This window comes from Olea europaea, chromosome 23 (assembly GCF_002742605.1).
Source record: "Olea europaea var. sylvestris chromosome 23, O_europaea_v1, whole genome shotgun sequence".
In the NCBI taxonomy this organism is placed as follows: domain Eukaryota; kingdom Viridiplantae; phylum Streptophyta; class Magnoliopsida; order Lamiales; family Oleaceae; genus Olea; species Olea europaea.
Genome location: NC_036259.1, coordinates 7,445,523 through 7,470,468, shown reverse-complemented (window position 1 = coordinate 7,470,468; position 24,946 = coordinate 7,445,523). Strand labels below are relative to the sequence as shown.

At 33.9% G+C, this 24,946-nt stretch overlaps 3 protein-coding genes and 1 long non-coding RNA gene across 6 annotated transcripts; 1 reads left to right on the top strand and 3 right to left on the bottom strand.

Moving 5' to 3' along the window:
- Positions 1-1,553: 1,553 nt before the first annotated feature.
- Positions 1,554-5,321, bottom strand: LOC111371894 (protein NRT1/ PTR FAMILY 5.10-like). The gene is made up of 4 exons (XM_022994048.1): positions 5,183-5,321; positions 3,608-3,825; positions 2,751-3,256; positions 1,554-2,428 (listed from the first exon to the last, which is right to left on the bottom strand). The coding sequence occupies exons 1-4, from the start codon at positions 5,319-5,321 to the stop codon at positions 1,606-1,608; spliced, it is 1,686 nt and encodes a 561-aa protein (XP_022849816.1). The 3' UTR covers positions 1,554-1,605.
- A 2,207-nt stretch (positions 5,322-7,528) lies between these two features.
- On the bottom strand, positions 7,529-11,296 carry LOC111371893 (protein NRT1/ PTR FAMILY 5.10-like). Its single transcript, XM_022994047.1, has 4 exons — positions 11,158-11,296; positions 9,583-9,800; positions 8,726-9,231; positions 7,529-8,403 (listed from the first exon to the last, which is right to left on the bottom strand). Exons 1-4 carry the CDS (start codon positions 11,294-11,296, stop codon positions 7,581-7,583), a joined length of 1,686 nt encoding a protein of 561 aa, XP_022849815.1. The 3' UTR covers positions 7,529-7,580.
- Positions 11,297-15,739: 4,443 nt separating this feature from the next.
- Positions 15,740-19,817, top strand: LOC111372258. 2 transcript variants are annotated; one of them, XR_002698725.1, is made up of 5 exons: positions 15,740-16,112; positions 16,194-16,315; positions 17,684-18,676; positions 18,790-19,208; positions 19,300-19,817. It is a non-coding gene; the product is annotated as an uncharacterized LOC111372258 (long non-coding RNA). The 2 variants fall into 2 exon arrangements; XR_002698724.1 differs by having other exon boundaries at positions 15,740-16,315.
- A 127-nt stretch (positions 19,818-19,944) lies between these two features.
- Positions 19,945-24,429, bottom strand: LOC111372254 (protein NRT1/ PTR FAMILY 5.10-like). 2 transcript variants are annotated; one of them, XM_022994499.1, is made up of 4 exons: positions 24,244-24,429; positions 22,629-22,846; positions 21,486-22,036; positions 19,945-21,011 (listed from the first exon to the last, which is right to left on the bottom strand). In XM_022994499.1, exons 1-4 carry the CDS (start codon positions 24,404-24,406, stop codon positions 20,195-20,197), a joined length of 1,749 nt encoding a protein of 582 aa, XP_022850267.1. In that variant the 5' UTR covers positions 24,407-24,429; the 3' UTR covers positions 19,945-20,194. The 2 variants fall into 2 exon arrangements, with proteins under 2 accessions (XP_022850267.1, XP_022850266.1); XM_022994498.1 differs by lacking the exon at positions 24,244-24,429 and adding an exon at positions 22,929-23,182.
- Positions 24,430-24,946: the final 517 nt, after the last annotated feature.

Below are 24,946 nucleotides of genomic sequence, written 5' to 3'. Positions count from 1 at the left end.
GATTTTTTTTTTAAATATAAGATATTTTTGATAATAAATAGTAGGCGCTCCCCGTATCTCACTAATTTTCATAAAATCTTTATATTATACTTCTTGAAAACAGAATTGATTCTCGATCCATTCAAATGATGAGTGAGTATCAAAGATATAATATTTCTTATTATGAGAAACTATTCGATTCGGCCANTCTTACATAGATATTTTATGGTAGTACAAATAAAGTAGGGGCCTTTCTACCAATAACGTCTTTCAATTTATTGCTGCTTTTGATTTTTTTTTTAAATATAAGATATTTTTGATAATAAATAGTAGGCGCTCCCCGTATCTCACTAATTTTCATAAAATCTTTATATTATACTTCTTGAAAACAAAATTGATTCTCGATCCATTCAAATGATGAGTGAGTATCAAAGATATAATATTTCTTATTATGAGAAACTATTCGATTCGGCCAAGTTTGATGCCAATATGCTTGTAAAAAAATTATGTGTAGGAGCCTCATGATAAATTATCGCCTGGGGCAAAAAAATCCGACACAAATTTACATGCCACTCGTAAAGGTGACGAGTAAAGTAACACTATACTAAAATGGGAAATGCAACTTGTCCCAACTCAGGGACCGACCAAAATCTAGGGTACCGAGGTGGTAACACCTAGATCCTTGAATCTGAAAAAAAAAATGAAGTTGAAATCGAGGGTTGAGGTGATGCCACCTCAACCCCCTGTTTTTGGGTTGGTCCCGGAGTTGGGACCTCTAGCACGGCTGTACTAAAATTGCCTATATATTTGGTCATTGTTTGAGCTTCATTTCTTGAAGTTAAATTTAATAATTTTTTTGGAGAATATATGTGATTCAAAATTAAAAAAATGAAAAATAAAATTGAATTTATGTGCAAAATTATTTATTGGAAGCGTGTTATTTAAAGTGAATTTGAAAAAAAAAAAAAACACGTTTTAAAGAACAAGTGAGTCAATGAAGATGCAAATTTGGTCGTAATTTTTCGCAGTAAAGTGAATTGTTGAGTAGATAAAGATTAAATCCAAGATTGAAAGATAGCATTTGTGTCTTGTATTGGCAGGAGCCACAAAAGTGGTACAAAAACTAAAACCTTTGTAGAAAATCTATTATACCCCTGTTTGAACCATATTTTTAGCAACAAAAAAAAAATGAGAATTTTGATCGTTGGAGACCAATTTCAACCATCATATTTGACTTCATCTCTCTTAAATGAGACCTGTGTTTGAAAAAGAGGGTCAAATTTTTCTACTTTTTTCCTTGAAAATATGGCTCAAACAGAGGCTAAATCGTTAAATAGCCCTTTTAGTGCCATTCATGCTAATCTCTCTTTTCGTACGTGTCAAATTGGACCAACCCGAGTTCTAATAACATAGCCAAATAGTAGTTCACACATAGTTCAACATTTTTAAGCTAGCCTAAATAGAACATGCAAATTCTATATTAAATTCCGACAAATCTTCTAATAAATACATAGGCTTTCGACGTCGATAAATTGACTAGTTTATCGGGAAAAAAAGTGTAAAGGGGACATGAATCTAACCTAGTAATACATTCACATATAGCTGCAAATCGACTATGGTTAACAATCATATAATGATACCTTGATCTCCATTATAGTTGTAAGATTTTGAGAAGTACAAGAATGCAAGAAGCTCCAGGGCATTAAGTCCAGCAAGTAACCAATAGAAGTAGTCTAGATGTGCCCGGTTCGTGTTACTCGAAAACCAACCATATCCATCGGCTCGATGAGTAAGATTATCGATTATGGATATGAGAAAACTGCTCATGAACTCACCAATGCCAAAAATACTTAAAAATAATGAAAGAGCTACACTTTTCAATTTGCAGGGTACCTCATCATAGAATAGTTCTTGCAATCCGACCAGTGTGAAAATATTAGTCACCCCACATAGTATATATTGAGGCACTAACCACCAAAAACTCATAGGTACCTTTTCTTTAGGCGAGTCGACCAGTCCATACACCCGAGCAGTTTCCAGTCTTTTTCTCTCCACGAGTGCTGCAATAACCATGGAAGAAATGCAAAAAACCATTCCCATTCCGATTCTTTGCAGCTTTGTTATGCCCGAGTGACTTCCCGTTATACTTCTAGCAATCGGCACGAAAACAAAGTCATAAATTGGAACTAAGAGAATAACTGAAAAACCGATTACGCATTGCAGTGATGCAGCCGGTATATCGATGCTTGAACTGATGGATCTGTCCATCGTTATTCCTTGTTCGGTAAATAGAGTCGAAGTTTGAGACAAGACAATAGCATATCCTAAAGATGTTACCCACATAGGAATCAACCTTAAAAGTGTTTTTGCCTCTTCGATTTCACTTATGCTGCTTGCTTCCTCATACTCTCGCGAACCATCTGGTGCAAGCAAAGCTCTGTTAAGAAACCTGTCGTGGACCAGTTACACGAAAGTGAATAGCACGACGCTTAAGCAAGGAAAGTCGAACAATACTAACATATTGAAGAAGTGAAATGTCACTACTAATAAGAAAGAAGTCGAAAAAGGAGAATCGCATCCCCTCATTTTTCAGACATAGATTCTTATTTATAATGTAGGAATCTATGTCAATCTGTGCTCGAAGGGAAAGCGAACATTAGAATTAGGCTCTACGCAATCCACCAATCGATACTGAAATTACTAAATAAAAAATAGATGAGCTCTTTTTTGGAGGTGGGGGGCGTTCCATACACGAGAAACTCAGATCTTACTTGAATTGTTGGGAACATAGTTGAGGCACTGTTTCTTCCCCTTCTACATTGTAAACACTGGTGGAAGATTTGGTCCTCCAATTTATAGCTGCTTGGACAAACACTCGACTAATCCTCCAGAGTGGGTGATTCTCCTCGACTTTGATTGTATATCGATAAGATCTAGATCCGAACAAGAATATGGCCAATGAAACTGCCATTGAAATGCATGGAATCCCAAATCCAAGACTCCAACTAACGTTATCTTGAACGTAATTCAAGACCAAAACTGCAGTGAAAGGACCTGCAACTGAACTAAAATAGATCCAATTGAAAAACGAGCTTCGGCCTCTTCTTTCTTCGGCATCTTGTTCGTCAAACTGGTCGGCCCCGAAAGCCATGATACCGGGTTTTTGCAAACCTTGACTGACTGCCACCAAATATAGTGAGAAGAAGAAGAAGAAAACTCGAAGGTGATTAGGTCTTTCACTATTAAGCATGGCAGATAGAGTCAACAACCCGAGTGCCTGTGCACATTCAATCAAAAAAAGTGTAAGCGTCCAGGATCGATGCAAAAGCACACCGATATAAGGTTATAGTTGGGTACACATCATAATGATGAAGTCTACATGACATTTAGTGCATATTTGGAACACAGTATTGGGCTCGATTGAACGAAGCATGCTCTTCGACGTTCCTTATGTACGACTTATCCGAACTAGCTCCGAAAATGTAAATATACCTTTTGCATCATTCTTTTATTCAAGATTGGATAGAACCATATGTGACAAGAAATGCTATAAAATTTACTTTTGCACTGAAATACAATGCAATTAAACCATGATTATATTTGAGAAAACATTAAATTGGATACTAACCAAAATGTAGACCACTGAAGAAAAAACAATGGTCCAATATCGACCCACAAATGAATCAGCTACAAAACCACCCAAAAGTGGCATTAGAAGGCCAGTGCCTGACCATATATTCACTTCGGCAGCTGCCATTGCCGTCGGCTGCCTAAGAGGCCCCGAAAGATAGGTTATTATGTTGGAACTTATTCCAAAATAAGCAAATTTCTCTGCCACCGTGGCACCTGTCATTCAGTTTGAACTTCTTGTCATGATTTTGAACATACTGAAGATATAAATATATATAAATAAAGCGTCGAAGCGGTGATCCTTGAATAATACTTAGTATCATTAGGAAAAAAAAACCAGAGCCGTTACACCATTCTTGAAGAATCATAGGGGGATGATTCTCGCTAATAAATAACAATTTGATCTAGAGAAAGTTTCTTCACTTCAAAATTATAACACCTAAATTAGCCATGAATTATAACTAAATAGTAAGCATTAAGGCTCATTTTATTTCGAATCAACTTATCTAAAAGTTTATATGAACAACTAGAAATAGAAAAAGTTATTTATTCAAATCTAACTTCAACTTAGCTTAAGCATAAAATGGTACACAGTACTCGATAATGTTGATGGTTAAACAAATTTGAATCATGCAACGTGTAGAGGCCACAATTATAATCCAACAAATTTTAACCCTTGTTTGGTAAGAATTAATGTCTAGATTTAAATCCTAATTCAAAGTAAACAATTAATTTTAACTAAATATTTCACGAGATCCACAACTTTTTAATCATAAATTTCATCAACTTTTATCAAAATCTATTAAAAAATTCGATTTTAATCCTACCGAACATGGGCTTAGTTTCTTTTTCTCTCCTTCATATTGTCGAATGTTATCAACTCTGCCTGCCAAATATGTCACGGTTGTGTTGTGTACCATTTTTGTAAATAACAACCTTATAAGAATAGATGCATGCATAGAAAAAGAAAAGAGGAAATTTCACAGGATGTCCATTTTCACCTAGTCATTTGCAAAAATGTCCACCATTGCAAAAATGTCTATTTTGAAAGAATTTAGACCAAAATACCCCTATTAACAATTTATAATTCCACAATAAGATAAAAATGGACATTTTTGCAAAATTATTATTGGCCAATAAAATTTTGACATATAACCAGCCATATTTATTTCAAAAGCATACATGTCAAATCACAATAAATGCTATGTTTTTCATTGACTAAGAAATGTCGAGAACTGCATTTCAAATGTAGAGAAATGTCATATTCAAAATGAAATGTCATTCTAAACAAATGAAACGGTGTTCAAATGTCGAGAATTATATATGAAATATCGAGAAACATTATTTTAATGTAACTTTTCATAAAAAATATTTCTCGAAATTCGTGAAAAATTGAAAAAAAAAATCAAATGTTGAGAACGACATTCAATTGCTCCATTTTTTCATTAAGAGCATGATAGACAAGTTAACACTAGATTCAAATGAGTGGAACTTTACAACTCAAACCCTTAAAATTGGACATTCTTGAAAAGCCTCAAAAGAAAAAAGAAACAAAAAAAGAAAAAGCAGTTACCTGTAGTGAAATAGGCAGATCGCCAGTATCCCGATTTTGATCTCTTGGCCGGCTGGCCGGAGTAATCAAGCATGCCGGCGACAGTGTCGTCAATGGCGACATTTTCAGTGCTCTGAAATTCGGCTGAAGAAATAGACATTGAGTAGTACTCCTCTGTACAACTCACTCATGCACAATGCTGAAACTGACTCAAGAATTGAACAAGTCAGGCCGTACCTAGCCTAATTTCCTCTTTTAGTGTAAAGTGGTTGAACCAAGACATCTCGACTCATTTTATGTGTAGACATAGTTTTGAAGAGAACTTTGGGGCTATACTATTCGTAACAATACGTATACACGATTGCTTGAACAATAAGTAATGATCAATGATGAGATTGAAGTCTAGCTCTAGTGGTAACATCTTATCAAGTCATTGACTTGATTTAGGTTCGAGTCTCCTATAGTTAAGGTTGGAAAACGATAAAGTTTAAGTTATAAATAAAAGCCGTAATGACGAATTTATGAATTATTCTCAAAAGGAGGCTAAATTGTCGAAAATATTATAGTAGTCCCCTCATGAGAACGATCACTATTCAACCATATCTATTAGTTCAACGTAAATTATTATGGGATCCTAATTTTAGAAAATGTTCGTATTTTAGTATGGTATAACAATTTTAGTTGGCAAAAAAATTAAAAATAACCACTAAAACAATATAGTCTTTTGAAAACAATATTCATAGATATACATAAAAACAATGACTACATTCAGACACATTATTTCAATTAAAACATCTGCTGTTTATAGTATTAACATCGACTAGTTGGTTTGAAATAACATATTTAGTTATTTACATCCCGATCTATTGATTTGAAAGTATATCTTTATCTATTTACAATCTTGACTCGTTGATTTGGTGGCCTTGGGCCTCAAGATGAAATGGGGCCTCAAAAAGTTTTCCAAAGCCCAAAAATAACTATTACGAAATTTCCTCAATTTTCTTACATAGATATTTTATGGTAGTACAAATAAAGTAGGGGCCTTTCTACCAATAACGTCTTTCAATTTATTGCTGCTTTTGATTTTTTTTTTAAATATAAGATATTTTTGATAATAAATAGTAGGCGCTCCCCGTATCTCACTAATTTTCATAAAATCTTTATATTATACTTCTTGAAAACAGAATTGATTCTCGATCCATTCAAATGATGAGTGAGTATCAAAGATATAATATTTCTTATTATGAGAAACTATTCGATTCGGCCAAGTTTGATGCCAATATGCTTGTAAAAAAATTATGTGTAGGAGCCTCATGATAAATTATCGCCTGGGGCAAAAAAATCCGACACAAATTTACATGCCACTCGTAAAGGTGACGAGTAAAGTAACACTATACTAAAATGGGAAATGCAACTTGTCCCAACTCAGGGACCGACCAAAATCTAGGGTACCGAGGTGGTAACACCTAGATCCTTGAATCTGAAAAAAAAAATGAAGTTGAAATCGAGGGTTGAGGTGATGCCACCTCAACCCCCTGTTTTTGGGTTGGTCCCGGAGTTGGGACCTCTAGCACGGCTGTACTAAAATTGCCTATATATTTGGTCATTGTTTGAGCTTCATTTCTTGAAGTTAAATTTAATAATTTTTTTGGAGAATATATGTGATTCAAAATTAAAAAAATGAAAAATAAAATTGAATTTATGTGCAAAATTATTTATTGGAAGCGTGTTATTTAAAGTGAATTTGAAAAAAAAAAAAAAACACGTTTTAAAGAACAAGTGAGTCAATGAAGATACAAATTTGGTCGTAATTTTTCGCAGTAAAGTGAATTGTTGAGTAGATAAAGATTAAATCCAAGATTGAAAGATAGCATTTGTGTCTTGTATTGGCAGGAGCCACAAAAGTGGTACAAAAACTAAAACCTTTGTAGAAAATCTATTATACCCCTGTTTGAACCATATTTTTAGCAACAAAAAAAAAATGAGAATTTTGATCGTTGGAGACCAATTTCAACCATCATATTTGACTTCATCTCTCTTAAATGAGACCTGTGTTTGAAAAAGAGGGTCAAATTTTTCTACTTTTTTCCTTGAAAATATGGCTCAAACAGAGGCTAAATCGTTAAATAGCCCTTTTAGTGCCATTCATGCTAATCTCTCTTTTCGTACGTGTCAAATTGGACCAACCCGAGTTCTAATAACATAGCCAAATAGTAGTTCACACATAGTTCAACATTTTTAAGCTAGCCTAAATAGAACATGCAAATTCTATATTAAATTCCGACAAATCTTCTAATAAATACATAGGCTTTCGACGTCGATAAATTGACTAGTTTATCGGGAAAAAAAGTGTAAAGGGGACATGAATCTAACCTAGTAATACATTCACATATAGCTGCAAATCGACTATGGTTAACAATCATATAATGATACCTTGATCTCCATTATAGTTGTAAGATTTTGAGAAGTACAAGAATGCAAGAAGCTCCAGGGCATTAAGTCCAGCAAGTAACCAATAGAAGTAGTCTAGATGTGCCCGGTTCGTGTTACTCGAAAACCAACCATATCCATCGGCTCGATGAGTAAGATTATCGATTATGGATATGAGAAAACTGCTCATGAACTCACCAATGCCAAAAATACTTAAAAATAATGAAAGAGCTACACTTTTCAATTTGCAGGGTACCTCATCATAGAATAGTTCTTGCAATCCGACCAGTGTGAAAATATTAGTCACCCCACATAGTATATATTGAGGCACTAACCACCAAAAACTCATAGGTACCTTTTCTTTAGGCGAGTCGACCAGTCCATACACCCGAGCAGTTTCCAGTCTTTTTCTCTCCACGAGTGCTGCAATAACCATGGAAGAAATGCAAAAAACCATTCCCATTCCGATTCTTTGCAGCTTTGTTATGCCCGAGTGACTTCCCGTTATACTTCTAGCAATCGGCACGAAAACAAAGTCATAAATTGGAACTAAGAGAATAACTGAAAAACCGATTACGCATTGCAGTGATGCAGCCGGTATATCGATGCTTGAACTGATGGATCTGTCCATCGTTATTCCTTGTTCGGTAAATAGAGTCGAAGTTTGAGACAAGACAATAGCATATCCTAAAGATGTTACCCACATAGGAATCAACCTTAAAAGTGTTTTTGCCTCTTCGATTTCACTTATGCTGCTTGCTTCCTCATACTCTCGCGAACCATCTGGTGCAAGCAAAGCTCTGTTAAGAAACCTGTCGTGGACCAGTTACACGAAAGTGAATAGCACGACGCTTAAGCAAGGAAAGTCGAACAATACTAACATATTGAAGAAGTGAAATGTCACTACTAATAAGAAAGAAGTCGAAAAAGGAGAATCGCATCCCCTCATTTTTCAGACATAGATTCTTATTTATAATGTAGGAATCTATGTCAATCTGTGCTCGAAGGGAAAGCGAACATTAGAATTAGGCTCTACGCAATCCACCAATCGATACTGAAATTACTAAATAAAAAATAGATGAGCTCTTTTTTGGAGGTGGGGGGCGTTCCATACACGAGAAACTCAGATCTTACTTGAATTGTTGGGAACATAGTTGAGGCACTGTTTCTTCCCCTTCTACATTGTAAACACTGGTGGAAGATTTGGTCCTCCAATTTATAGCTGCTTGGACAAACACTCGACTAATCCTCCAGAGTGGGTGATTCTCCTCGACTTTGATTGTATATCGATAAGATCTAGTTCCGAACAAGAATATGGCCAATGAAACTGCCATTGAAATGCATGGAATCCCAAATCCAAGACTCCAACTAACGTTATCTTGAACGTAATTCAAGACCAAAACTGCAGTGAAAGGACCTGCAACTGAACTAAAATAGATCCAATTGAAAAACGAGCTTCGGCCTCTTCTTTCTTCGGCATCTTGTTCGTCAAACTGGTCGGCCCCGAAAGCCATGATACCGGGTTTTTGCAAACCTTGACTGACTGCCACCAAATATAGTGAGAAGAAGAAGAAGAAAACTCGAAGGTGATTAGGTCTTTCACTATTAAGCATGGCAGATAGAGTCAACAACCCGAGTGCCTGTGCACATTCAATCAAAAAAAGTGTAAGCGTCCAGGATCGATGCAAAAGCACACCGATATAAGGTTATAGTTGGGTACACATCATAATGATGAAGTCTACATGACATTTAGTGCATATTTGGAACACAGTATTGGGCTCGATTGAACGAAGCATGCTCTTCGACGTTCCTTATGTACGACTTATCCGAACTAGCTCCGAAAATGTAAATATACCTTTTGCATCATTCTTTTATTCAAGATTGGATAGAACCATATGTGACAAGAAATGCTATAAAATTTACTTTTGCACTGAAATACAATGCAATTAAACCATGATTATATTTGAGAAAACATCAAATTGGATACTAACCAAAATGTAGGCCACTGAAGAGAAAACAATGGTCCAATATCGACCCACAAATGAATCAGCTACAAAACCACCCAAAAGTGGCATTAGAAGGCCAGTGCCTGACCATATATTCACTTCGGCAGCTGCCATTGCCGTCGGCTGCCTAAGAGGCCCCGAAAGATAGGTTATTATGTTGGAACTTATTCCAAAATAAGCAAATTTCTCTGCCACCGTGGCACCTGTCATTCAGTTTGAACTTCTTGTCATGATTTTGAACATACTGAAGATATAAATATATATAAATAAAGCGTCGAAGCGGTGATCCTTGAATAATACTTAGTATCATTAGGAAAAAAAAACCAGAGCCGTTACACCATTCTTGAAGAATCATAGGGGGATGATTCTCGCTAATAAATAACAATTTGATCTAGAGAAAGTTTCTTCACTTCAAAATTATAACACCTAAATTAGCCATGAATTATAACTAAATAGTAAGCATTAAGGCTCATTTTATTTCGAATCAACTTATCTAAAAGTTTATATGAACAACTAGAAATAGAAAAAGTTATTTATTCAAATCTAACTTCAACTTAGCTTAAGCATAAAATGGTACACAGTACTCGATAATGTTGATGGTTAAACAAATTTGAATCATGCAACGTGTAGAGGCCACAATTATAATCCAACAAATTTTAACCCTTGTTTGGTAAGAATTAATGTCTAGATTTAAATCCTAATTCAAAGTAAACAATTAATTTTAACTAAATATTTCACGAGATCCACAACTTTTTAATCATAAATTTCATCAACTTTTATCAAAATCTATTAAAAAATTCGATTTTAATCCTACCGAACATGGGCTTAGTTTCTTTTTCTCTCCTTCATATTGTCGAATGTTATCAACTCTGCCTGCCAAATATGTCACGGTTGTGTTGTGTACCATTTTTGTAAATAACAACCTTATAAGAATAGATGCATGCATAGAAAAAGAAAAGAGGAAATTTCACAGGATGTCCATTTTCACCTAGTCATTTGCAAAAATGTCCACCATTGCAAAAATGTCTATTTTGAAAGAATTTAGACCAAAATACCCCTATTAACAATTTATAATTCCACAATAAGATAAAAATGGACATTTTTGCAAAATTATTATTGGCCAATAAAATTTTGACATATAACCAGCCATATTTATTTCAAAAGCATACATGTCAAATCACAATAAATGCAATGTTTTTCATTGACTAAGAAATGTCGAGAACTGCATTTCAAATGTAGAGAAATGTCATATTCAAAATGAAATGTCATTCTAAACAAATGAAACGGTGTTCAAATGTCGAGAATTATATATGAAATATCGAGAAACATTATTTTAATGTAACTTTTCATAAAAAATATTTCTCGAAATTCGTGAAAAATTGAAAAAAAAAATCAAATGTTGAGAACGACATTCAATTGCTCCATTTTTTCATTAAGAGCATGATAGACAAGTTAACACTAGATTCAAATGAGTGGAACTTTACAACTCAAACCCTTAAAATTGGACATTCTTGAAAAGCCTCAAAAGAAAAAAGAAACAAAAAAAGAAAAAGCAGTTACCTGTAGTGAAATAGGCAGATCGCCAGTATCCCGATTTTGATCTCTTGGCCGGCTGGCCGGAGTAATCAAGCATGCCGGCGACAGTGTCGTCAATGGCGACATTTTCAGTGCTCTGAAATTCGGCTGAAGAAATAGACATTGAGTAGTACTCCTCTGTACAACTCACTCGTGCACAATGCTGAAACTGACTCAAGAATTGAACAAGTTGAGAACGAAGAACCTCGGTGTTTGACTATATACGTGGACACTGTAGACTTATATACGTAAATGCATGCACCCGGGATTTCGAAACACGTAGCAGAGAGGGAGGATTTATTTAATTTGTGAAAATCACCATCCAAAAGAAATAATACAAGTCCGTAAGTCTGCACAAAATTCGGAACCCAACTAGCGGTGGAGTTAGGATTTTCTCTTGACTGGAAAACAAGAAAAAGGAAAAAAAAAATTCTAGGATGTGAGTAATCTTAATCTAAGAGTGCGTTTGATTGTAAACATGAAATTTTATTGGAAAGAAAATAAATATTAGATAATTCAATTGTCTAGAACTCATCTACATAGAAATATGTGTTTGATTGATTTAATTTTCAACCTAGAAAATATTAGATTTTTCATTTTTTTATTAGTGGGTAGATGAGAGAAATTAAATAGACGAGAGAGAAAAAGAGAAAGTGAATTCCCTAAGAAATAAACTCCTACTTCCCCTAAAGAAAATTTTTCTTAATTTTGAGAAAAATATGATCACGTGACCAAAAGTAGGAAAATATTTTCTATAAAAAATGTGAACCAACCAGCATAAAAGTAGATGAAAAACACATTTTTCATAGAAAATATTGGCTATCAAACGCACTCTAATAGTTACATTTCTTATAATTAGTTAGTTCCTAGTTTATAGTCCAACAAACAAGTGTTACATTTCTTATAATTAATTAGTTCCTAGTATATAGTCCAACAAACAAGTCTTTGTTTGAGATCTATTTATCCCCCAAAAAAAAAAAAAGATATTTATTTATTATTTTTTTTTTTTAAGAACGAGTCGTTAATATGTAGAGAAATTTTTTGAATTTTTAAAAAAATTTGGAACGGAATCTATAAGAATTCTTTGAAACTTCGATGATTTGGAAAATAAAGAAGGTGTCATCTATAATTATTGAAGAGTTCATTAGTAAGGGTTGTATCCAATTTTCTCCTAAAATATCTTGTGTGTTAAACTAGAGAAAAAAAGAAGGGAAATAAGAGAAAGTTAATAGACTTGTATATTTTATTGGGAAATAAAACTATATAAATAACTCTATATTTATATGAAAGAATTAGGAATACAATAATAATAAAAACTAGGACTTCAAGAGTATAATTCTCATTCATTAATGATCATATTATTTACAATACTTCTCTTAAATGACACATTACAAAATATCTATCTTGTTAAAACACTGTCAAGAAAATTCGGAGGGAAAAATTTGATCGAAGGAAAAAGAGTACAACGGCTCTCCCTAATTTCAATTCTTCTATTAATTCATCCTTATCTTGTATGTCAACGTTTTCAATATTGTAATTTTTTGTGAAGCATATCTCATGTTGTCTTGTGTAGTCTTCAAATAACACCATCTTCATATGAAATAATTATCAATCTTTGATAATTGTAGTAATATAATGATTACAAAATTAGCTTGTATTGATCTTCGGGAGTCTCATACATAGAGGAGTATTATTTTGACGGTACATTTTTTGTATGTTATGTATTACTTTTGGTATTTTCATCCCTATTTTCATATTTCATTATGAAAAATGTTATTTTCTTCCAAATTCTCAATAAAAATGTAAAATGACATATATACCTTATTATTTGAACAAAAAAAGAAAAGAAAAGAAAAGAGAAATTAAAGAATAAATTGTAATTATACTCCCAAATTTAAAAAAAACTGTAAGTGAGTCGAAATAAATTATTAAAATGGTAATTAGCACAAAATATCCATATCTTTCAATATTATTGTGCAGAACGTTCATAAATTTCATTTTTCAGCATTTTCACCCTTATTTCACATTTTATTGTGAAAATCGTCATTTTCATCTATTCTTTCAATTAAAAGTTGTAAAATAATGCATTTACCCTCTTATTTAAATAAAACAAAAATAAAGAACATATTGTAACTATACTCCCAAAATGTTCAAAAAGGGACAAATAAATTTCAAATAACTAATTAAAAATAAAAATTTAAAAAATTATTTTTAATGAAATGCAATTAAGTATACTTGTTGGCTGAACTCACACTTCAATCAAACCCTTCGAAAAACTCTATTTATTCTGGTGTGGATGGTAGGCACTGATGTTTGTCAAGTAGGCCACGTGGATTGGCCAGGGTCTTCTTTGGCTAATGAGACCTCCAAGCATAAAGATTTAATTTAAGAATTTTTTTTCCTTTTTTTTTCCCCTAAACAATACAATTTTCCATACATATTATCTATTTTCTTATATGAACAATGGCAGGCATGTGTTTACCAAATAAATTAAAGGTTTTGAAACAATTTTCCACGTATTCATATCTTTAAATAGTAAACAAAACTAAATTATTTTATTTTTCTATTTCGCATGACAAATGACAAAATAAATTCATAGCTATCGACTTTGAAATTTCAGAAAATTTTAAAATAAAATAGGAAACCTCCTGTAATATAGCATATTAAAAAAATTGGCTTCTTTCGACAACATATTAAGAGCAGAAGCCGAATTTTTTTTTATTTTTTATTTTTTTAAAGAAGCAACAATCAACTTTATTGCTAACATTTTTTCTCTGAGAAATGGAACTTGTAAGTTAATTTCTGTTAAACATAACTAATTTAGGAAAGGATTCTAAAAGTAGTTCTTCAAACGTCGTTCATCTAAATCTATTTATTTGAAACACTTAAACATTTTTTTTCTAAACTCATTAAAAAAAATAATTAGTCATTGGCTTCTCCATAACACAACGTACCTTCATTTACCATTATCCATATCCCAAGTAAATCAAATTAACTCATAGAAAGGGAATTAACCCATAAGTTGAAACTCAATAGATATCATCGGTGCACTTTGTTATCGAATTAGAAAATTCAAACTATTCATATCGTCACAATCATCACAACACATAGAATCGGAGAATAATCATTCCAACTATAGTAGTGTCGAAGCACCGTACTCGAAAGCAGCCATTTTGCTTGTACTTTAACGAAAAATGCATAACTTAAAAATGAAATAACCACTTGCACCTCTACTTATCTTAAAGTATTTTAAAAAAACTCTTTATGCATGATATGTTCTTTATTTTAAAGAGTTAACATTTAAAATCATTGTTTTAAAAAGTTCTTTAAATTAACATTTTAATTTAAAGGGTGGGTCTGGAGAGCCAAACTTACTCTCTATAATTAAATGCACTCAAAGTATATAAATTTTTAATATAGGAAAAATAATAAAATAATCTAAAGAACAATTAGTTAAAATAAAATATAGAGAAAAATGATAAATAATTTTTGGGAGTAGTAAAATTAAATTTTAAATGTAAAGAACTCGTTGGAGTACTTCAAAATTTTAACTTCCTAAATTTATAGACACTCTCCAAATGATAGAATATACTCTTTAAAAATAGAGAGTCTATTGGATATGCTTTTAGTTTGACGCTTTTGAATGAACGAACTTGGATGGTGAATGTTGTATCCTAAATGGCACCCTAAGCATAAAAGAATCTGCCTCGCCTTAATTTATTTATTTTTATTATTTATTTTTATATTTCTGAAAGTTTTCTTGTTCAAAGTGTTTTTACATATAATAAGTGTGTGTATTTGAGGTTTAAGGCCCTAGAATTTATTTAATTAATAAAATAAGGAGCTAACAACACAAATCCGCAAATAAAAACTTTAAATCCTCTTTTATTTATAAATTAATTCTTTTGAACAATAACATGTATGCAAATCTAATCTTGGAAATATTTACTATACATAAATAAATTTTAATTTTCGATTTCAATTTTTGGATAACATTACATTCCATCTTACCTTATTTAAATAAATTTCTTTTTTTAAAAAAACATGCACAGTTGCTTGTTAAACCTCCATGAGATTAAATTTATTTAAAGCATATTAGATTAGTATTGGACTTTCATATCTTATGTAGGACAAGCACAAAGCTCGTCTATGGGCTAAGCTCATCGTGCAAGATTATCACATTAAAAATATGAGCCCAATTTCATTTTAGTTGTAAAACTTCTACATCCCTTGTACCTTCAAAAAATGTCATTCTCAAAATTTACCTTATGATTGGACAAAAAGTGATGAATATTTGTCTTTGACTTCATCTTCTCCTTCTTAGCTTTTCTATTCCATGATAACTCCATGAGTGAATTACCCAAATGGTCACTGAACTTTAAAAATCATACAATTCATTACTGAACTTTGTAAAAGTTTCCACGATGTCACTGAACTTTAAAAATCACCTAATTCATCACTGAACTTTACAAAAGGTTTCCCAAGAATCACTAAATTTAGTTCTATATACATTGTTAAAGCTAGATTCCTGATTTTTTGTTCTATATCTGGTTTTGACTTTTGTTTCCTACATTTATTTGGCTTCGAAACATTTCAGGATTTATGATATTTGTGTATATTTTTTGGACTTATCTTAACATGGTGCTCTAAAGTTACCAGAACTTCTAAAGCTTTTGACGGAGTTAATTAGCCAATAGAAATTTGAAAAATCTTGTGTCTATAGTCTTCAGAAAAGATTGAATACTATTACCTTTTGTTCTAGTAATCGTTATTCCTGTATGCTTTTGTTTTTTTGCATGAGTTTTCCCACTAACCACAAGTTTTTTTGTTATTGATTTTTATTTCTGAACTTCAGCCATTTCCATTTTGTTCATGAGCTTGTAATTATACTTATGGACTCTGCAATTCTTTACTTCGGGATATTGCTCTGGTTTTAGAAGGTAATTACTTTTGTGTTTTCTTGGTGGTCCTTTACTTAAGGAACTCTCTCTTGACTTCTCATCTCTTTTGTGAGTACACAGGGCAGGAGAACTTTTCCTACATTTTGGTCTCGATGCAAAAAATAAGATGTTGCACACACTTTCATTTTTAGCAGGCGTTATGGAGCTGGAGTTCTTGTGGCTCTTCCTCATGATTTTTACAAGTAGGTTTGGCTCATTCCATATCGTGTGATCTTCTTTTGCTTAATTTTCTAATATTTAACTGTATAATTTTTCATATTTTGTACCTTTTTATTCTTCTTTTCATGTCACTTATGTTGGGGAATTGGATTTTAAAGAGATTGATGTTTCAATTTGATTTCAGTGTTGTTTGTTATTTGCAATAGATTTAATTGTTTGTTTTTCAATGGGTTCATGGATTGTTGAAGGAGATACACACTAAATTCTTTAAGCAACTCTCGTCGTCTCGCGACTATCTATTCATTTTCCTTGTTATAAAGAAATCAAAGGATGTTGTGTATTTTTAGTGGAGGTCCGGTTCATTTAACATATGAGAAGTTTTTGTAATTTTGTAAGTTATGATTCGTTGTGCTACCTGACATGTATTGTAATATGCTGCACTTTTATGATGGGTTTTGTTTGGTTTCTTTATAATTTTTGTTCTTTCTTTATTTGGGTTGATATTCAGATATTTAAAGGTTTCCTTTGTTTTCTTTATAATTTTTACTTGTTGATTGATTATTTATTATTTAATTAATTATCATCCTGTTATTTAACCAGTTTTAGGATTATTTTTGGGATTCGACACTATACCGAGAGGTGATTCGTGTTTCTAACTCAAATAACAAAAACTAGATCCCATAGAAGATAAAAATAAACTTCTATTCTTAGTGCAATTTTAGGTACAAATTGGATTAATATATATCGAGACCGAAAATTAGAACATAAAAAATTTTGATTGTCAACAAAAAGTTATAGTTGGCTAATAACAAATATGTGAGGTTTAAAGTGAATTCACATGGCGAATTCGAAATCTTAGGGGCTATTATTTTCGTGTTTCAATTTTGTAGTTTTGAATTTTGAATTCATTTTGAGTTTTGTGTTTTGAGTGTCTGTTTTGAAATTTCTGAAAATGCGTTCTTTTTGCTATTTTGGAACCATTTCCTGTATTTTCAGTTTTTTCTAATTTTGTATTGAAAACGCCCAAAACAACAAAAATGTCGTTTTGTGTTTTCTTCACAATTTTTTTTTCGTTTTCGAAAATTCGTTTTTTAAAACAGGAAAGAGAACGCGTTTTCAACGTTTTGAAAAATTGAAAGCAGAAAACGGCCCGAATACGACAAAGAGAACACACGCTTTGTGACTTCCGTGACTTGTTTGAGTTCCAAAATATTACTTACTCTTAATTGCCTATATTAGTAAATAATTATATATAATTAAAATTAAATTCAAAATCAAAATATTAATTATGCAATTTTTTGTTCAAGTTAATAACTAGTTGATAGTTAGTTTTCGCATGTTTCAAACTTTACACATAAATATTACTTGTGTACAATACTGTTCATTTGCAGAATAAAATTGCAATACTACGATGGCCGTTTTGTTTACTTTTTGCGTCAATTAATTTCATTTATCGCTGGGAATAAAGATAAGCAAGAGATCGAAGATAACATGAGATGGGAGACCACGAAATTGACAAGGAGGCCTTGCTAGTAAGGGACTTTGTGGTTCTTTCTGTTGTTGAAAATAAATCGAGCATCACCTATCGTCTATATGGGAATTCAAGGTTTTAACTGAAGCCAGATGTCATCAACTTATTCGCCAGCTATATACCATTCTTGAGAAGGACAGACATTCTCATCTTTTACATTTCATGAGAATTTGAGATAGCTTCAAATAGCAAGGAACAAACGAAGAGGCGATTAGGATTATGCTTTTTCCCTAAACTTTAAGGGATAAAGATAGGGAATGACTTGATTCAGTACTATCGACAGCATCACTACATGGACAAAACTAGTATAGAAGTTCACCACAAAGTATTTTCCTCCAATCAAGATTGCCAAACTCAAACATGACATCTCCATTTTCCCGTCTCATTTGGTAAGCTTTTATGAAGCTTGGAAAAGATTCAAATAACTACTCAGTAAGTGATTGAATCACGGTACCGTAAAGGGTCTTTAAATACAATACTTCGATTCTGGGTTGCTTCCATCCAATCGATCTACAGTTGATACAGCTTCCAAAGGATCCATTACAAAAAAAGAAAGAAAGAATGAAGACTGTCTACAAAGCATAGGAATTGCTTGAAATAATGAGTGAGCACGGTGCAGCGGGGCCAGATGGTGGAACACAGAAAGAAAATAGACGAAATGCAAGGGGTGGGTGCCGATTCCCTTGTCCTTGCAAAAATCGATTCATTGACAAAGAAGAGGGATGAAATATTAACTACTCGATCAGTTAATATGGTGCAAGCACTTCTTTTAGTTTGTGGTGCTTGTGAGGCAAATATACTGACATCGGAATGCCTATTGGTCACACAAATCATCCATCACCAAGTGAGCAAGGTATTTATGCTCAAAACTTTCAGAACCAATAAAATAATCCCTACTCTTAGATATATGGTCAACGTTGGAGGAGTCATCCTAATATCTCCTATAACAATATACAAAATATTCAGAATCCACCACAGGAGCAGAAGGAAAGATGGGGAGAAGAATGACACTACCATGTGGAGCCAAAATGAAACTTTGAAGAAACTGGAAAATCAAGTAGGGCAGGTAGCAAAGATGCTGTCTGAGTAATAACAAGACACATATCCAAGCAAAACTGAAGTCAACCCAATCGAGAAGGTGAATGCAATTACCTTAATGAACGGGGGCCAACCAAAGCAAATTCTTTTCTCTATTCTACCCTCATCGACATCTCCTTACGCTGATTCAATAGCAGTTGCAGCTGGGTCGTTCTCCATTCCTTAGGAAGGAATGCGGGGAAGGATGGGGCGGTACTGGCTCTTACTCAATTCCTAGGAATTGCGGGCCAGGGAAGATCGGTACCGAGCCGACCATTCAATTCGAAAATTCTTGAAAAGGGACCAAGGTGTAATTTCTACCCACTGTGTACTGTATTTGATTTTTATAGGTTAAAATTCTCAATTTAAAGATAAATATTGAAAAGAATTGCTTTTCAGCCTATGGTCGATGATCACAAGCATATGATAGAGAGCAATTGACCCTATGGAGCTTGAACATTACTAATAGGATGAGGTTATGTGTCAAGCATCAAGTGGACACTTTCTTGACACAAAGAGACTTGTAAAGGTAATGCAATTTTGAATTCAAGATCACTCTCTAAATCTTGGAAATACTCAACTTGGCAATTGTTATTTCGTCCATTGCCTCTTCCACACCTAAATATCTTCAGCTATTTGGCTTGAGTATCAGAGTGCTCTGCAATAACATGTAGTTTAACGTGATGTCAAAGCGTGCAAGTACCATACATATGGATGGGAGTAGAGCTGGATCTGTTAACAACAAGATTCCGTCCCGTTGAATTTCAAGTCAGCAAATCTGGTACAAAATACAATGAAAAAACTTCTATTTCTAACCTCCATATTGGCGATGATTGTTCAACACATAGCAAATCGATGTACTTAATGCAAGTGACAACAAATTAATCATTATTTTCTATAAATTTAAAAGTTGGCTCTAAATTCTTTTTCTTCATTCAACTCACTTCGTCACTACTATGTCTAAGATTTAACACAATGGACAACAAATATCAGATGATCCCATGGAGTAAAATCTCTGGTCATGCTTTCGCATGTAGGTGAAACTGACCGCAAATGAACTATATTTATTATACAAGTTGAATGTACAGGGAGTGGTATTTCTCTTTTACTGACCATATTTGTCCTGGCAGCATTTTTATGCAAATTCAAATCCTGTTTATTTTTGTTATAGATACAAGATTTTGTGAAGTACAAGTATCCAACGAAAGCAGTAACACTAAGCCCAGCCAGTAGCCGATAAGAAAATCTTTTCAACCTTGGCCACTAGTAGCTATCTCCACCACAGAATGCAACTTCAAAGACAGTTTCTTCTATTGTAGATATAAGATTTTGAAACGTACACGTACGCAGAGAATGCAGCAGCACTAAGCGCAGCCAGTAGCCAATAGAAGTAGTCAAAATGAGCCCGGTTAAGGTTGTCTGAAAACCAACTGTCTTGCCCCGGACCACTGGTGGCTTCCTCCACCACAGAGATTAGAGAACTGCTCAAGAAGTTCCCTATGCCAAATATACTCAAGTATAGAGCAAGACCGATACTTTTCAGCTCGTTCGGAACCTGGTCATAGAAGAACTCTTGGAGTCCGACCACGGTAAATACATCTGCAACACCTAAAGCCAAATACTGAGGTAGCAGCAACCACACACTCATAGGCACTGTTGCTTTCGGCATGTCCACCAATCCATATTCAGCAGCTGTTTTTAGACGTTCCCTCTCGACCAAAGCTGCAATTACCATGGCAAGAAAAGATAAAAACATTCCAGTTCCAATTCGTTGAAGCATTGTAATGCCAGATGGTTTTCCAGTTATAGCTCTTGCAATAGGAACCAAAATTCGGTCATAGATAGGAATAAAGACAACACTGGCGATGCTGATAAAAGATTGCAGTGAAGCAGCTGGTATTTGTAAGCTAGACGTGATAGAACGATCCATTGTAGCTCCTTGTTTAGTGAATAAAGTCGATGATTGTGAATATGCAATGGCATATCCCAAACTTGCAGTCAATATTGGAAAAAGCCTAAGAACTGCCTTTGCCTCTTCAATCTCAGTGATACTACAAACTTCCCCATCTTCCTTCGAACCATCAGGTGCAAGCAACGCTTTATCAAGAAACCTGTTTGAAACCAAAAATAATATAACGAAACAAATGAGATTGATCCCATTATTTCAATCATATAAAGCACAGTGTTGGGCAAATTGTTGTCAAACAACCTCCCGGGCTATGATGTTGACTGGATTTAATTCTCAATTAACTCCACCAAATGACTGAATGGTAAATTAGCACCATAATCGAGATAACCTAACCCAAAGGTTAATTGGGCCATTTGAATCATCCAAATTTATTTAGTGCTGCTCATGGCCCATTTCCATTTACTTGGACGGCCAGTGAGAAGTAATTCACTTGGTAGCCCATTTATCATGTGTGGGCCCTTACTTGATTCATTACTATGCCCTAATTGCTACTTACCTTTTACGCCCACTTCACTTGGTTAAATGGGACTCCTTTTCTTTCGGCCTCACCGTGCGAGATGAAGAGTCAAAGTTTATCTTCCCAATATCAAAACACACAAAGGGGCAGTTGACTTACTTGAACTGTTGAGATCCTTGATATGGCAGAATTCCCTGTGCCTCCTCTTCCTTAGATATTGTTCCTGGGGTAGTCCGCCAATTTCTAGATGCATTCAGGAATACCTGACCAATTCTAACAAATGGGTTTCTTTCATCGCTGTGTGTGCGAAATCGGTAAGTCATAGTTCCAAGCAAAAATATAATTAGCGCAAGGCACATGATAATGCAGGGAATTCCAAAGCCAAGAGCCCAACTTAGGTTGTCTTGGATGTAGATCAATACAAACAGAGAAATTATAATACCCAAATTCATGGAAAAATACCACCAATTGAAGAATGAGCTTTTGTCATTACATTCCTTTGGGTCTAGATCATCAAACTGGTCAGCTCCAAAAGCCTGGAGACAAGGTTTATGTCCTCCTTGTGCTAGTGCAAATAAATACAAAGAGAAGAAGAAGAAAATAATTTGAAACTGTGGAGGGGAGCATGCGGCGATGTTATTTGCAGCAAAATGGCAGTCGGAAGATTTGATTGAATATAGAACAGCAGATAGGGATAAGAAGCCAAGTGCCTGAGATCCATAATGATAACAGAAAACGATTAGAATTTCCAAGAAGAAAACATGTTCACAAATGTTGTTAGCTAAAAGAAAAGAAAGACTGTGTGTTGATGAAGTGACTGTGACAACTGTTCAATTTTAAGTCCTTGGCTCTCTGTTCCAAGGAAAGCTTTCTAAATACAAATGAATTTACCAGAAATTATTTGTGAGGAAGAAAATTGTCATTTTCTCAAACGGTTTCATGATTCTTCAAAACCTTTGAGAATCATTCAGCCACATATATTTTGAATAAGAACTGGACTTCTACATTTTTCTTATTGTGAAACTCAATTTAAGGTATCTAACCATAAAGTAGCTGATTATATTGAATTGGCAGCTTGCATCTTATGTTACAGGGGTAGTCACTGGTACAAAGAGCATGCATTATAAATCTCGGAAAAGTGTAGATAAAAAAATAAAGACTTGTGTCACACGAAGTGGAAACCTGGGGAGTACATGCTTTGGCCAGCATGAGTCACTCCCAGTTGCCAAAAATGGTAGGGCATTACATAATTTTAAAGCTCAAAACAGAAACTATATATTAGTGAATGATTCGTGTACTGACCAGGATATAGAGCCCAGAGGCAATGACAACGGTCCAGTACCGACCAAGAAAAGAATCCGCCACAAAAGCACCCAAAAGTGGCAAAATCATCGACGTGCCGGACCAACCATTCACGTTCTCCGCCGCAGCTGCGGTGGATTGTCCCAACGGACCCGTCAAATAGCTTATCAAATTTGAACTGATTCCACAGTATGCAAATCTCTCAGCCACTTCAACACCTAACAAATCCAAAATATAAATAAAATACTGCTAAAAATGCTGTAACCTTTCGAATGGTAAATTGGGTAACATATACTGTACCTATGATGAAGAAAGAGGACTTCCAACCACCAGATGTGGATCGAGTAACAGGGCAGCCTTTGAAGTCGACGGAGCCATGAACAACGTCGTTCAACAGCAGAGTTTCGGCATCCAAAAGGTGGGTTTCGTTTATCTTTCTTTTTTCCTTGGATTTTTTCAGAATAATGTTATCCATGTAGAGGAGGATCCAGAGTTTACGTACGTCTTAAAGCATGCTTAAAAGCTCCTGTCAATGTGCAAGTGGGCTTGATAATATCGTATATAATCCAATGATAGAACGAAAACATATGGAATCTTTTTTTTTAACACCCATATTTTTAGTGGAGGAGACATGCGCCTTCAATAATTGTGTATTCAGTAAAGTAAACATGAGTAGATTTGGATAAGACACCATGAATACAATCCTAGTTGGGTGGAAGCTGAGATTTGATAGAATTAGACTTGGATAAATTTCTTAGAATTCGTTTGATTATAAAGATGGAATTGAATTGAATTGAAAACGAATTCCAGGAAATTGAATTGTCTAAAATTTATTTTTTTGGGAATTGTAAATTATTGTGTTTGATTGATATAATTTTCCACGTGAAAAATATTGAAATAAAAGTGTTTTTTGATATTCGTTTGGCTTTATTTTATATGAAAATTGTCAATTAAATGGATGAAATTTACTGATATTGGAAATGAAATTGGTTTCCATTGCAAAAAAAAAAAATATTCAAGAAATTCAGCTATCTTTGAGTGATCGTTTGACTTTGTTTTACATGAAAGTTGTCAATTAAAAGGAAATATTTTTTAACAGTAATTCTTAGAATTTGTTTCCATTATCCAAAATAATAATAATAATAATAATAATAAAATTGCTACCGTACCGGGAAAACCAATTCCCATGGTGGTCCATGAAAACATAGAAAACCACACTTTTCAAGACAATCAAGAATTGAAATTTCATGAAAATAATTGTGCTACCAAACAACAAAAAAATGAAAAAGATGAAATTAGAATTCCATTTTCACGTAATTTCATGCTATCAAACACTGCCTTATTCTATTTAGTTATGTTTAAAAGAATCCGCCACAAAAGCACCCACCAGTGGCAAAATCATGGACGTGCCGGACCAACCATTCACATTCTCCACCGCAGCTGCGGTTGATTGTCCCAACGGACCTGTCAAATAGCTTATCAAATTCGATCTGATTCCTGTACAGTATGCAAATCTCTCAGCCACTTCAACACCTAACTAATCCAAAATATAAATAAAATACTGTCAAAAGTGCTGCAACCTTCTGAATGGTAAATTGGGTAACATATACAGTACCGATGATGAAGAAAGAGGACTTCCAACCACCGGATATGGATCGAGCAACAGGGCAGTCTTTGAAGTCGACGGAGCCATGAACAACGCTGTTCAACAGCAGAGTTTCGGCATCCAAAAAGTGGGTTCCGGCGGCGGGCATGGCCATATCTCTAGAGCTCAACATCCAGTAGATTTATTTAAAAACGGAGCAAGCAATTGAATTGATGTGACTGTTCTTCAACTTCAATCTACTTTCACACGCAAGCGTCAAGTCTTTCAAACAGTTATATATATGAACGTCAATAACCTCCACAGTTGGCATAAATTTGTAAACATGAAAGAGATTGCAATCGGAAAAACAGGGCATTATTCTGATTACATTCATAACACAAAAAGTTTAAAAGAATTCATTTTTTCCTTTAAATATGGATTTTGATGTGATTGTGTTCGTCCACTTCAAGTCAGACATAAAAAGTTTTGCATGAAGCTCCATCAATGGAGTATTTTATAGCTATACATGCGCAGGTGTGATTCGCTTGAAGCTCAGTCAAAAATGGCTCATGGAATAATTTGAAATTTAGGGAAAATTACAACTTTGATACCCAGCCTTTTCAAAATATAGCAACAAGGTCCCCAAGTTACGATTGTTGGTCTCTAGAGGATAGAAACTGTTTAATGAGACATGGAACTCTCACGCGTTAGGGAAATGACAATTATTTTTGAA

Bases quoted from the DNA above. Each gene is read 5' to 3' on its own strand.
- LOC111372254 (XM_022994498.1), bottom strand. From the start codon at position 23,103: ATGGATAACATTATTCTGAAAAAATCCAAGGAAAAAAGAAAGATAAAC. The intron at 22,037-22,628 runs GTCAGTACACGA...TATGGATCTCAG, and splicing joins CCTCTGGGCTCTATATCCTG to GCACTTGGCTTCTTATCCCT. The intron at 21,012-21,485 runs GTAAGTCAACTG...GGTTTCAAACAG, and splicing joins CAAGGATCTCAACAGTTCAA to GTTTCTTGATAAAGCGTTGC.
- LOC111371894 (XM_022994048.1), bottom strand. From the start codon at position 5,321: ATGTCTATTTCTTCAGCCGAATTTCAGAGCACTGAAAATGTCGCCATT. The intron at 3,826-5,182 runs GTAACTGCTTTT...ACTGAATGACAG, and splicing joins ATCTGCCTATTTCACTACAG to GTGCCACGGTGGCAGAGAAA. The intron at 2,429-2,750 runs GTAAGATCTGAG...GGTCCACGACAG, and splicing joins CTATGTTCCCAACAATTCAA to GTTTCTTAACAGAGCTTTGC.
- LOC111371893 (XM_022994047.1), bottom strand. From the start codon at position 11,296: ATGTCTATTTCTTCAGCCGAATTTCAGAGCACTGAAAATGTCGCCATT. The intron at 9,801-11,157 runs GTAACTGCTTTT...ACTGAATGACAG, and splicing joins ATCTGCCTATTTCACTACAG to GTGCCACGGTGGCAGAGAAA. The intron at 8,404-8,725 runs GTAAGATCTGAG...GGTCCACGACAG, and splicing joins CTATGTTCCCAACAATTCAA to GTTTCTTAACAGAGCTTTGC.